This window comes from Passer montanus, unplaced genomic scaffold (genome assembly GCF_014805655.1).
Source record: "Passer montanus isolate IOZ18808 unplaced genomic scaffold, ASM1480565v1 scaffold50, whole genome shotgun sequence".
NCBI lineage: Eukaryota > Metazoa > Chordata > Aves > Passeriformes > Passeridae > Passer > Passer montanus.
In genome coordinates, this window is record NW_024369930.1 from 5,416,177 (window position 1) to 5,430,656 (window position 14,480).

At 37.1% G+C, this 14,480-nt stretch overlaps 1 protein-coding gene across 2 annotated transcripts in view; it reads right to left on the reverse strand.

Annotated features, from left to right (window-relative positions):
- Positions 1–1,435: 1,435 nt before the first annotated feature.
- Positions 1,436–14,480, reverse strand: part of ORC5 (origin recognition complex subunit 5) — a 61,748-nt gene continuing 48,703 nt past the window's right edge. For both annotated transcript variants that reach the window (XM_039723783.1, XM_039723784.1), the window contains exons 14-15: positions 5,476–5,588; positions 1,436–1,989 (exon numbers count right to left, since the gene is read on the reverse strand). In XM_039723783.1, coding sequence (XP_039579717.1) covers positions 1,944–1,989; positions 5,476–5,588 — 159 coding nt within the window. In that variant the 3' untranslated portion in view covers positions 1,436–1,943. The remainder of the gene's footprint in view (positions 1,990–5,475; positions 5,589–14,480) is intronic.

A 14,480-nucleotide genomic window follows, 5' to 3' on the forward strand; every position in this document is an offset into this window, starting at 1 on the left:
GGGTTTCTGAAAATGAAATTTTGTGACTGAAGTTTTGTAGCATTTAATAAATCATGTTTCAAGTTCCATCATGTTTCATATATCAAATTCTAATCCAGATCAGAAATTACAAATCCCTATGATCTACTGCTACTGTTTTACATGGACCAGCTGACAAATGAATACCTCAAAACTTCTTTCCACTACAAACTGCAGCCCTAGGTAGTCATACAGGAGATCCACAAGAGCCAAGCTCAGCCCAGCATGAGCTCCCAGATAGAAAGGCACTGTAAAGTTTAGCCCAAAGTTCACATTATGGACATTTTTGTAAACAAAAACAAAAGCAGGTAGTAAACATTTTTGAAACAAGCTGTGTATTCACATCCAAGCACTTCAGTAAGTGTGACAAATGTTGCCACCTCATGGACAGGTGCAGGGTTTGATCCAGCTCAGCGGTAGGAAGGAAAACAGATCACGGAGATGACTCATTGCTGCCCTTTCACACTCCCCTGAGGGAGGAAGCCAGAGCTTGGCCAGGAGGATGCTTTTGTCACTTGGGTCTCAACCCAGAAGCATGGCTACGCATCCACAATTGGGGGGAAAAAAAGAAAACAAAAACTAAGAAAGGAAGGAAAAAACAAAGAAAGAAAGAAGAATAAAGACTACACATGTTCAGAGTATTTGACCATTTCTAATATAAGAGCAAGGGGGGAAGACTGATGATTTTTCCCTGAAAAAAACCCATAATGTTCAACTTAGAACCTGACATGGTCTTTCACTGTCAAACAGTCAAAGGTGAACACTCAAAAGTAAAACATCTAAGTAACAGGCTGTGGGACCTGGAGTTTTCAAGAGGGTTACTGAAATTTTCAGATTCATGAAGACAATTGCCTCCAACTGGACTAGGGGATTTTCATGCTCTATAAATTGTGTGTCTTCTACTTGTAAGCTGCAATTGTAGTGTATTCCATCAGGTATTTCCAAGGACAAAGTTTTATGTTACAATACTACATTGGTTATTCACAGTTCCACCACTTTTGGGGCGTTGCTGCAGAAAGACTGTCACCTGTTGAATTTCTCCCTTCCTGATGAAAAGGCAGCTGTGCCATCCTCCTGTACAGGACAGAGGCTGTTACAAAAGCCATTATGTGGTGTGTAGGTTAAAAGTAGGTTCATTCCACACAGCACTATAATTAACACTGGATGAGCACAAAAGCACTATAGAATTTTGAAGCAAAAATAAAACATTTCAAGTTTGACATAGGGATAGAAGTTTAAGAATCAATTATTTTTTAAGACAGAGCTTCATAAAAATACATTCATAGTCAACATTCATGAATGGTCTGAAAAAGACAATATGGTGACTAATTGGGAGTTTCCTACCATCGTGATCTCCATATAACAGGGTAACAGTCTGCCTACATACTACTGAAGAGAAAGAAGAATTTGTACCAGCTTGATTTTTAAATATGTTCTTATGTTTATTATACTTTTCTACTCCACTCTCCTAAAATGGTGGCCTCAGGAAAAGCTGCTTTGGCAGGCAATTGCAAAGATTCCTGTGGAGAGGAAGTGAAAAGACTGGGCATACAAACAACGGCTGCTGCCATGTTCAAAGCACTGGGGAGAGTTCATAGAGCAAAATGCAGTCCTAAGTAAATGGGTTTCAGGCAATTTCAGTGTTAAGATAACATCATTAAGACTAGAACAGATTGTGCTCAAACCCTGCTGTTTATAATTAACACATTGCTTCCAAATACTCCAGGGTCCCTGGTAAATAGTCCTCTGCTCAGATCCACCCAGACCAATCAGAGTATTTTCATCAGGTTCCATGCTGGGCCAGCACCTGTTTGGACAAATCCAAAAGAGCCAAAATACTCTTCTTGCTGGCCAGCTAAGTAGAGAGATGAACACAGCTTGCCTTAGTCATTGTCACAGTGTCCATATGGCTGTGAAGCTTGTTTTCACAAGAAATCGTACAAGTACTTTATTATGTCGAAGTTCACGGTCCTGTAAACAAAAACACAGTATATTAGAGCAATCATCTTAACAGTGCTAAGACTTTAACCTGTTTGGAGATAGCACATGCAGGACACTCTGCACAATCAAAATCAAGCAATTCCCCAAAAGAAATGCAAGCAAGGATTAATGAATTTTTAATTTCTCTCATTATTTACAATACCCCTCTTCTGATTATTTGAACTTTGTAAAATTCTAGAAAATAAATGTAGCAACTTCCTAGTAAAGAAAGGAAGACTCTTATTTCAATAATGAAACAATAAAAATATAACAATATTAATAAGATTATATTTTCATGTGGCAAATTTGATGTTCCAGTTGGCGATGCAAAGCAACAACCTTTTATGCTATTGAATGTTTTGTTCATCTCCCAAACCACCTGTTTTAGCATGTACTCCTTCATCTGTACTCATCTGAAGCCTGTGTTCTTTCAGTCTTGACAGTAGTTGACCCATGCTCATAGCTAAATTTGAAAAATCCAAGAATGCCAATCAATGGAATAGAAGATTTTAATGTACACTTTTGTACTTTAATGGCAGGCAAAATGAAACAGCAGTAGAATAAAACATATAATTATTTTTTTGTCTCTAAACTCATTCTTCTATACAATATAACACTCAGACTTTAGGGTTTACTGTTTGAATAAATAATGCAAATTACTGCATATAATGACAAGTATAAAATTAAAAGGGTTTTTTTAAAAAAGTATTCAATGATCAAAAATAACTGCTAACAATGCTAAGTGAGATTAGCTAGCTGAATTTTTATTTGTTGGACTACAATCTTTTAATATTCTCTGTTCATGCATCAGCCTGTAACCCACTTTTCAAGAAGTTTTTATAAAACATCATTTTGGAAAGAGAAAAAGTTTAGAAATCTCCAAGATACATAACAGGAAATACTCTGTTGGAGCCTATTTATTAATCCAGGAACAAATTTAAAGACATTAATTGCCACTGTTAGACTTACACGACATTGTGTCACTCAAAAACAAGTGCTTTAATTACAAGGCTTTCCACAGAAACAAAATCATACACACTAACAAATGCTGACCTTATCAACTAAATGAAACAGAATTGTCCTGTCATAACAACTGGGTTTATTACAGACTCTCTGAAAGGATCCATTATACCCAATAAACACTAAGAGAACCCTACTTCAGCTAGAGAAAATTTATAAACTTACGTTTGAAATTCCTAAAACAGAAATTATTTCTAACAAAGAAACATGTAACTTTACCTTCAGCTAAATGTTAAAGAACCATGTGGTAAAACACAGAGATGTTTCCACAAAGATTGAGTATATGCCACAGAATAGAGCCAGACGTGAGGTTCCATGGTAAAAAAGAGACAGTGTACTTCAACTGTTACCATGTTAAAAGCCACCAGGAAGAGACACAAGTTTTTTACTCTTTTCCAAAAACAGGTGTCTTTTTTTTTTTTAGTGCAAACTTTGCTTTTGCTTTAGAAACACAGAAAATGAAATGACAATCTGAACATCTTGAATGGGGGTGGGGAGGCAACAATCCTTTTCTGTCCCATTCTTTGCACTCCTCAGCCTTCCATTAGGAAATATGCTGGAGTAAAAAGGCTGAGATGGTAACCAGGCTGAGGTATCTGAAGATTTTAGTGACTAACAAACTTATTTTAGTATTACTGCACTAACAGAGAAAGAAGAATCAGAAGATGGGCTGCTTACTTGATAGGTATTTTGGATGAAATTTCAAAGTAGTTGCTTCTCTGTGACAAATACAACCAAAACTATTGCACAGAGAGAAAATGAAATTTCTTAAAGCACAGAAGATCAGGCCTTCATCCTATAGCTAGTAGCCCCACCCAGGGACGACAGAAGCTCATTTCTAATGAGTTCATGAAACCTTGTCTTTTTACAGATCATCCTCTTTAAGATGTAATAAATACTGTGGTCTGAAAAGTGTATTTTAATAAAAATTCTAACAAAGGAACAAATAAAGATTTTTAAAAAGGGAGAAACAGAAGAAAAGCAGAACAGGCCAACTTTAAAACCTATTTATCTGTCTATCTAATTTAAATAGCCCTATCTGAGCAGCAAATAAAGACCTGCAAACTACTTTTGGAGAAAAAAGAACTGCTTTCTTCCTCATAATGCGTAGGAAAAGTCAGTTTATACACATACATATATATACACATACACACACACATGAGACCTAAAGGAAAGCAAGCTAAAACTCTACCATGCACTGAGTTTTGAAGTGACAGTGCCTCTGACAAATACTTTCTTCAGTAAGCATGAGCTGCACGGCACAAGTTTTGGTCCTGTTTTCTGGCCGTCTCTACCTTCCAGCAACTGTAGTGCAGTCACTGAAACTTCTAAGGATGTCAAAGTTGCAAGGAAAGGGCTGTCAAAGTATCCCAATTCAAGGATATATCCCAATATATAACTGTACACACGGTGATCCATGTTGCTGAGCAGATGGTCTGCTGTGCTTGGTTCCAGGGGGAGCTTTTTCAGGGCATCACTCACAAAGTGACTTTACTGCTGGGATAGCAAACTGACATAGCAAAGCTGTGGAGGTCCTGGCAGTGTGGTCCAGCCAGACCTGAGCCAGACAAAGTTTCATTCTACAGCTTGTCCAACTGAAAATTGAAATAAGTGTATCTGTGGCATCTACTGACAAGGCTACTGGGTATTTAATAGCTCAGGAGAGCAACATGTGCACTGAGGTTATGGAATACAGCCTACCCCTCAGGTTTCTCCTTAGGCCCACATTACAGAGACGAGCTGGTGTGAGAACATTTCTGCCTTTTGACACATATCATTTCTGGGCTCTGTTCTGGTTATAGACTGTTTACCAAGACTTGCTAATAAGGTGGCAGCAACAGATAAAATATGAGACATAGGCCTGATTGTTGCCTTTGTATTGCATGTATTTCTGTCTGCAAATTATTGCCATCTCTCCTGATGGATCTTGAACTGTTCTCAGACTTCATGACTGAAGGCTCTGGATAAACAAAGATGCTGATGAACTTACATCCACTTACTGAATTAGCTTGTATCAATAACAGATCACACAAGACAGTCTATGTGCAAGAATTCCTATAACCTATGTAGTTTTTATATCATATGCACAACACTGTTAAGAACCAAATATAATTTCAGATTCAAATACCATAATGTGCTTTTTAGTAATGAAATGGACTGACATTTTACAGCAGTATTTTCACATGAAGCCCCTGACCTTTACAAAGGACAAAGACAGTATGTTACTGTAACAAATACTGCCACTGTAACATAAATCATTTTCAAAACAGGAATGGACTATACTTACCTTGGGTACAACATTTCTTATAAATAACATGACTTATTCAGTTATTCTTAGAAAACATCCACAGGTTTTCTACTCTGGTCTGCAAAGAGCTATAGACCGAGCAAATACTTGGTCTGAAGTCTCTTTCAAGTCAGCACATGCAACAGTAAATGAACTCTTAACAGGCTCACCGGGCAATAGCTCTGATGAAGTCCAGAGACACAGTACACTTGTATCGTGGTCCATCAAGCTGGTCATTCTGGCCAACCAAGGACAACAGCTGCAGTGTCACAAGAGAGGTGATCTACGGACAGAGACACTAGTAATGTTAGTCATTTTTGTTAACATGAATAGCAGTGGCCAATTTATTGTTCTGTTTGGTTTTGGGTTTTTTTTCCATTTGGCATAATTCCCGTTTTTCTCTGTAAAGTCACTTCCACCTGCTCATTGTTCACTTCCACATAGCTCTGCAGCTAGAAAACCCAGGAATTTACATACATCTTGCCATTACATTTTCAGCACCAGCAGTGATAGACAAAAGCTAAACCCTTCATCCCTTCATATGAAAAGTTATCCTGGAGTTTTGAACAGAGGAACAGGAATAATAGGCATGAGCTGAGCATTTTCCAAATCTCTGCCTGACAGTCAGGAAGGACTAGGATTTTCTTTCCTTTATCCCTGAAGATCTCCTTTTGAACTTTCCCACTCAATGTTGGATATTCCTGTGCCAGATCATATCACATTTTGAACAGACAGATGTTTCACTCTACTCCAGATAAAAAGAAATTTGAAGGTTGGAAAGAAAAGGCTGGAAGATTGTATGTTAAAAAGAGCAGGGTCTGAGTTGAGAGAAATTTGCCCACAAACACACACACAGTGTCTTGACAGAGCCATTGATTATTTTACCAAAATAGCAATGTACCAGCATACTTTTTCACTTTGTTCCTCCAGTGATGGCTGTGGCACCACTGAAGTGAAGTCATGGGGTGTCACCACTGAAAAGAGCCAGCCCATTCTGACTCAGTTAGGAAGAGAGACTACAGTGATTCCATTGTCTCCCCATCTCCTCCCAGATATCAGGGAAAGAAAGAAGTAAAAGCAGAAAAGAAAATTTTTCCCCGGCCTTTGCAATAGATACCACAGACAATACAGGGCAATGAGGTTATATTCTGTGAAAAAATGGTATCTGGCCACAGGTTTCATTTTCAAAAAACCAGCCAACCATGACCTACTTCTGAGTAATGATAATAGGACAGTAAGGAATTCCTCAAGAATAATGTATTTCAGGAAAGTGTCAGTTCAAACGTTCAAGGAAGCACATTGCTATAAAAAGCATCAGCAAGCTGTATCAATAAAAAATAATCCTTACTCAGTAATAACCCCACTCTTTTGCTGGAAGTACACCTGGTTTTCAAATTTGTGACAATGCTTGTAGGAGGCAGGAATAATATAAGAGAAAAAAATGACACCTGCCTATGGAGAATAGAAAAAAATATGGTACCCAAGAATGAAGTAATTTTTTTAACAGCCTGAACTTAACCTTCTTTCATAAGGCATGAGACAACAATAGTTTAGATGCCAAAATTCTGAAAAGTCTTTGGAGTTTGTGACTATGTGTAGACCAGCATTCCTTAAACAAAAACAAATTCCATTTACTCACTTCAGATCTATAAATTACATGTTTTATCAAATTTTAGCACTGACAAAACTAAAGAAAATTGAATTAGTATACAGCAAATGGCTCAGATTCTAGCTCATTAATTACTTTGCACGTATCACTGGATTGGGATAAACCTCAAACTTGTTAGATTTTATATTGTTAAAATACTTATGAGAGTACATTTTCCTCCATTCTTCATTCAACAAAATCCATATTGATTATGGAGGAATCTGCTATAACAATTGCACCCAGGTGCATCAATACTGGCAAATCACTTCTGCACTATGTGCTCGCAGCTGGTCTCACATTCAGAAATCACCAGCAAAGGAATAGCAGGAGGGTTCCTTGATGTTCCTTAAGACCACAGAAAAAGTCTGCACAGTTTGGAGATTCATCTCAATTTTATGTGGGATGTAAAAGTGACCTTGCTGCTGCATTACAAATGCTCCAACAATACTACAACAAATTCTACATTTTCTTTTCCAACTAGCACCAAATAATCTGCGAGTAACATGAGGTCAGCAATGTAAAACTGCTTACTAAAGGCTGACTCAAGAAATCTGAACTAACATCAACCTGGACACTAAGGTGCATTAACATTCTTAGGAAATGAACTCAAAGACTCAATATACAATATTATGAGATAAATAAAGCTAATATACCAAATTACAAAATAAATAAAGACTAGTTTTACTCTTTATGATCAGAGTAATGAACTTACTTAGGAAACTGCAACATTTTACTTCTTTCTTTCACAACACTTAATAAATGTCATCACAGGGAAGTGAGTGCAGAAACAACAAGTCCTGACCCTGAGACCACTTAAAAAGACAGCTGTAGAGAGAACTGCCATTTTCAATTCATGCAGGCAAGAAACAGTTTTATCTCCAAAGAGGCTCAGTAGAGACAAAGGGAAAGAACATGCATCTAAGGGGAGTTAGAAGTAAAATACCTAACTTATTAGTCTTTGGAGCAGAATTAAACCTGCAGTAGTTACAGATGCCTGGCCTGCACATGGAGAAAGGCAGAGATCTCCTAAGGACAAGTCCAAAAGCCTGCCTGTTGAGGGGCAGCAGCCGGGAGCTTTGTTTGCACAGCTTTTTCAGTGGGTTCAGGAAGAATCAAAACCAGCAACAGAGTTCAAAAAGCAATGACTTCTAATTTTTTCTTCCCTTATATAATATAGCAGGAGAGTTCTGCTGCTGTTAGCCACAGAAATGGACAAGACACCTATTTTGTTTAATAAATTGATAGAAAAGACTGAATTGTGGTAGATGTGGTAGATTCTCTAATATCCAGTGCTGAATCTAGACCCAATAAATAAAAGATGATTGTCCTCACCAAACAGTTCATAAGTCTTCTGGGACACAGAAGGTCCAAATCCCTTCTGACACAAGAGGCTTGAGCACCTCTACTGAATGTCTGACAGATAAGTGCTGGGGTGGGAGCAAAGGCAGGAAGAAAAAGCCATGTACAGTATTAAATCATCACCAGACCTAACGTGCACTCTGCTTCTGAAGCTGAACTATTTTTCATAAAATTGCAATCTCTCTGGGCCTACCTATCTGAGTAAAGCAGGATACAGTGGAATGAACTGGGTTTCAGTGTGTATTTGTAGCATCATTTTAAAATTCACCAATATTCATGTCTTGTTAACACTTCAGTTCCAGGTACCACATATAACTTAAGCACTGAAAAACAATTTCTACTTCAAAAGTTCAGGTATTACAAAACTTTGGAGACAATATGTTCTTAAATTAAGATACATCAAAAGTTTGAAACACAGATGGGAAAAACATGAATGCCAAACTAATTGCACTTAGCCAAAAATACACCACTGCTTTTGAGGTTTTTTTTTTCCTTTTTTTTTTTTTTTTTCAATATCATGAGTACAGCGGCTCCATTTCATTATCACAAAAGCTTGAGAAGAAACATCTGGCAAGAACAGACTAGAAACAAGCCAGAAAAACTGTGTGGGTGATATAAGAAAGAATATTTATTGAGAATCCTCTGAACAAAAGAAATTACAGTTGAAAGAAAAATTCGAGTTATTTGTAAAATTACTTAAATTGCTGATGATTTAACACTAGCAAAAATTAACAATTAAAGGAAATTTTCTACAGGAATAACAAGAAAATCAGAAAAAAACCCCTTTCTGATCTGAAAGATGTAGAGAAACAGGTTTTACCAGTATGTTTGAAAATAAGTGATGATGGAACTTGCTTTGAAATGTATTTGTGTGAGAAACCTGCTGCTGAAATCTTGGATCCAAGGTGAGAATAATCACAAAAGCACAGCAGATAATTGTCCCCAGGAGGAATGACTGCTCAGATTGCTTCTGGAGATTCATTGGTCAGGCACGGACATTGAAACCTCTGGAAAAAACAAGCAACCCACAAGCCATCCTTCAAGGCAGCTTTTTTCCTATCAGCCTGGACTAACAGATGGGCCTTGCATCATTCCCCAAGCAGACACAAAGACTGGCTTTGTGAGCACATGGCTGTGTAGAAGTGAGAAGGATTCCAGAAGGAAGGGCTGTCTGCAGAGAAAGGCCAGGCTCTTCCCGAGGACACCACAAGAAGCCAGAAAATATTCACTGAGGTGCCAAACATGAGCAGAATTAGAACCCATGACACAGGGAAATGCATGGTTAGTTTGGGTAAGCAATGACAAGTTATCTAGGAAAGTCTGGGCAAAGTGTGGAACATATCTCAAATCCATAGGATAAAACTAAACAGAAAATGATGCTGACTGGGGTGGAGGGGAAGCTGCTTCCTAGAGACGTGATTCAAATCTCATGAAGTGTACATTTTAAACTGGACTGGAAAAATATTAATGAAAGGAGGAACAATTTCAAAGTGGCAGAAATATACTAGATGATCTGTGTGGTTTTTTTCATCTCTACAGTTTATAATATTCAATTATCTTGCCCAAGATGTAAAATTAATTCTAACTCTTCAGTCTGGCTTACTGTCACACAGATTCTAAACGTCAAACACATCAAGAAATGAAGAACTTTCCATATTCAGCACTGTCAGACAAGGGTACTACATTCTTTCACAGTCACATGAATGGTGCTTTGCAGCACCATCATCCTGTAGCTCTCAAAGCCTGTGCACTTAATCAAAACCTACCCCTGCCAGCAGTCACATTTGGACACATGGAAAAACCTCTGCTACGCAACACGGCACTTGGAACACCCAATACCATTTAAAAAACACATTTCAGTCAAAATGACTGTGCAATACTCTCCTGGAGTTAAATTCAATGACCCTAGTACAAATTATGTGAGCATAAAAAAACCCGCTCAAAATTATTTTAATGAAAGTTATAGCCAAAGTATGCTCATATGTCAGCCTTGTTTGAAAAGCTCGCACAGAAAGATAGCCATAGAAGCATTACAACTATATATAAAACAGTACTTGATCAAAATTGTTTTTATAAAAATTATTAAAAATAAATCAGCATTTTTCTGAATGCTTGTACAAAACAATCAGGTTTTGATACTGAATTACATTTTGTACAAGGCTTTTAATGCACTAAAAAAATACAACAGGAGGTACACCCCTCCAGATTACTTAGAGCCTTCAAGCCTGCAGTTAAACATTCATTATGACATGCTTCAGCTAGGTATTTTACCTTTATCTCAGCTTAATGCAATCCAACTCTATTTTTAAACTACATTATGAACACAGTCACAATGTTTCTGATATTAACAGACACCAACAGACCCAGCCACAGCCTCAGTGCTGCTCCACAGTGTCCTGTGCCCCTCTCTTTGGTGACACACGTAGGTGGCTGTGCAGGATGCAATGGGCAAACACAGTGACCCAGCCTGCTTTGCAGTTTCTTTTATGAATGCTTGCATTTGATGTCTTTCTTTGTCCCAGATTCGTTTGGGATTTTTATGTTGCTGTCACATAAATATTACCTCATTATTTTGTGTTGAGTCTCCAGGACCTTGATTTCATTTCACGCAAGGCAAATCTACGTGATTTACAGATTTAAACAAGTGACTCCATTTGCTTTTTCCAAGCTTCATCATATCAGTCATTTGGTCATTTATTAAGACAGCCAAAAGCTCCTTTACACAATCCAGAAGAAATGTTTTACCCTCAAGTACATGGCCTTGAATTTCTTGATGTTAAACCCATTCAGTTTGTATTCTACTCACCACCTAAAAGACATTTCTTGTGTCTCTTCAGAACAGAAATGTTTATTAAGCCCAAGGCATATAACATTGAATTTTATTAGAAAATTCTTCTGGTTTTTATTCTACAGGTCATTAGAACCATTCTCACATGATATTTTCTCCATTGTATAATCATTGCTCACTTCCACTTCCTTATTCTACTTGATCTTACGTTTTGTATCTCATTTCCACAGAATGATGCTTGACAAGAAACAGTGCTCATTTCATACACTTAATCATGGGATAAATGTATATTTTGCCTTTTTCCTTTCCCTCTCCTTTTTCTGTACCACTCCATCCTCTTCTGTCTTTCAGACTACAAAACACCTTTCTGCACACTAGAAGCTGCCTTCTCTCTAGACCATTCTCCTGCAATTGCCCTCCCTTGTGGCTTTTCCCTTCAATCTCAAGAAAAGCAAATGTATTTTTCTATTTCAAGAAGACACTTCCTACCCTTGCTCTATTCATATTTTAGAATACTTTCTCTTCAATAAGCAGTCTGTCTTCTAGGGCTTGTTTAGTGACTCTCACTAGATGCAAATCTTGACTCATCAGTACAGCTTCCTTTCAACTCTTCTCTGTACTTTCCCATTATCTCTGCTCCTCACATATTCTCTTCCCAAAACTGCAATTTAAAGAAACAGAAACAAAATATATCATATTTTTTTATAAAAATACCATCTATTTTCTAAAATGGGGACACTGAATCAAGATCCAGGAATCATCCCAGGAAACCAAAAAGGCAATTTAAAAAAGTAAACAAGAAATCCAGAAGGAAGTATTCTTCATCCAAAACTGTAGTTAATCTGTAACACACTTTGCCTCTACAAAGTCAGTACAGTGGTAGAGAGTTTTGAGGAGTTTAGAAAGCCACTGGGCACATTCATGGAAGCAAATAAAACCATGGACTGCTGAATGCAAATATCACCTCTGTGGCAGGCATTTAAGCCACAGGTAATAAGAAGTTGTAACTTACACAGACTATGCTCATCCTCTGCTTTCTAGTCTGAAATTTTTCCTGCTCATTTGATATTACTTAGAAGTAGTCAGACAGTTTTACTGTCTAAGAGGTAAAACAGTGGGTAAGCCCATTTTCGGTCTGACTTAATGTGCCTGCTGTGATGCATCCATCAAAGATAAAGTATATATTCTGCATCTTCTGCATCCTACCACTCTTTCCCCTTTTAACCTTCTCTTGGGCCTCTGCAAGGGCTCTCTCACTATTAGTTATTGTATTCTCACCATACTCTGCAGTCTTTGTAAAAACAAAAAACCCCACTTGATGAAAATCCAGCTTCCCCCACCATCTCCTGAAAACCTTCCTAATATCTCAAAAGCATTTGCACAGATTAGCCTTGCCCACTCATTGTTACAGTAACATCACTTTTTAAAAGCAGTTCAATAATTTATTCATTTGGGACCTAATATTAGAGGAATCTTTCAAAATGTTAATGAATTTGCTTTCTCTTCATTATTTTTATTCAATACAGAAATTAAGAAAAAGCTCCTTTTTTTCTCTCAGCACATTTACTTTAGCATTAATCAATTTGCCTAATAAGAAGGAAAATAAAAGGCAGTTCACAACACTCTTTGCCTCGCTCTGCTCATCAACTTTAAAAAGAAATATAAAAACTCTACAGAGTGATGCATGGATAAATCAGTATTTCTGAGTCAGTTCCCTCACTTTGAGGATCAATTAAAGTACTTCACAAAGGCATGAAAGGCATGCCAGAAATTTGCTTAATGTGGTATTTTCTGAAAGGAGCAAATTATTTTCTGTACCTGAGGATTATTTGGAAATATTTTCAGAATTTTGTTAAGATCCTTGGAAGTGATGACAGGAGTTAATTTTGATACTCAAACCCAAGATCTGAATGCATCTGCAATCTGTTGAAGATGTGTACATGTACTTTACTTCCTAACAACCAGGCAACACATAACTCCTAAGCAGAAGGACTACAGATACAAGTTAGAGACAGCCAATTCAAAAGTACTCTCCTTTCTAGTTCATATTTTCAAAATCTGAGAAAGAAGACAGTAACAGATGGTCAAAGGAACACTTGGGAAATGATGTTTACAGTTAACTTGATTACTTAAGCCAGGTAGCTTCACAAAGTGGACACCAGACAAAGGCTGGCTATTTTTCAAGGCACAGGCAATACCCAACAGAAGTATCCTTCTGCCATACCTTCATTCATTTTTGCATCAGAGGCCTCAGGTTCCAGGCAGGCTTTTTCACAAGATAAAGGAAAGCAACACAAAGATTGTTTTCCAGAAGCAAATCTTTGTGCCACTGACCAAGTATGTAATTTTAATTCCCCAAATCTAGAAAATTTTGCCTCTTCCCCCCTGTTCATTTATTGCATCTGTCTCACAATGGCAACATTTCTAGATATTGCAAGTCCAGTTCTATTAAGAACAGGAAAACAGTAACATTAGAAATACCACCCAGTACCTGTGATACTGATAGGACTTGATATATTTACAGAAGGCCCCTAAATTTTTAATGCTATTTCAGTAAATTATAGAACTGTGTACACAGTTACCAGCCTTTTACTGTTATATGAAGAAGCTGTGTTTGTAAATACAGTTTTGCATTAAAAAATAATTCAAGCAATTAGGATTTCAAACCTGTCCTGAGGATAAAATTCAGTCTTTTGTAGTTGGCAAGAGCAGAAATAATGAAATTAAAAGAGATTGCTCAGAATAAGATGTTCGGGAGTATCTCTTAAGTCTAAACTACATTGCTTTCTCCAAGAAAAAAAAGACATTCAATGTGTCTTAACTACAGTATATTTTTGGATTATTATGAAATGAAGTGTTTAAAGAGTATCAATCCAAATATTATATAAAGAAACAAGATATTAAGAATTCTTTAATTAAATAACCACTCCAGGTATATTTGACCCAAATACTTCTGAAAAACAGATCTCAGGCATTTCAACCACAATAATAGAAAAATGGTAAAATACACTGTAGTCCCAAATGGGAGTGTGCTCTGAAAAATAACAATTTAAAAATACACTGATTTTAAATCTTGAGATTGTTAAAACAGATCTTTAGAGACACTCCACACTAGCATGCTGCTTCTCAACTACTCACAAGATGCATTGCAGAAGACTGCAATCAACTCCACATTCACATTCACTGTGATGAGATAAACTCTGCAAATTTTAGTGGATCTGTAACAGGAAAAAATAGTAACAAAACCAAAAAATAGAAACAACTTGCATCAATTACTTAAGAGTGTAAGTACAACTTATTGGTACAAAACAAAGATCCTCCTGGTCCAATCTGCTGCCTCTTGAAAGTACTACCAAAGGATGCCTAGGGAAGTGTGTAAT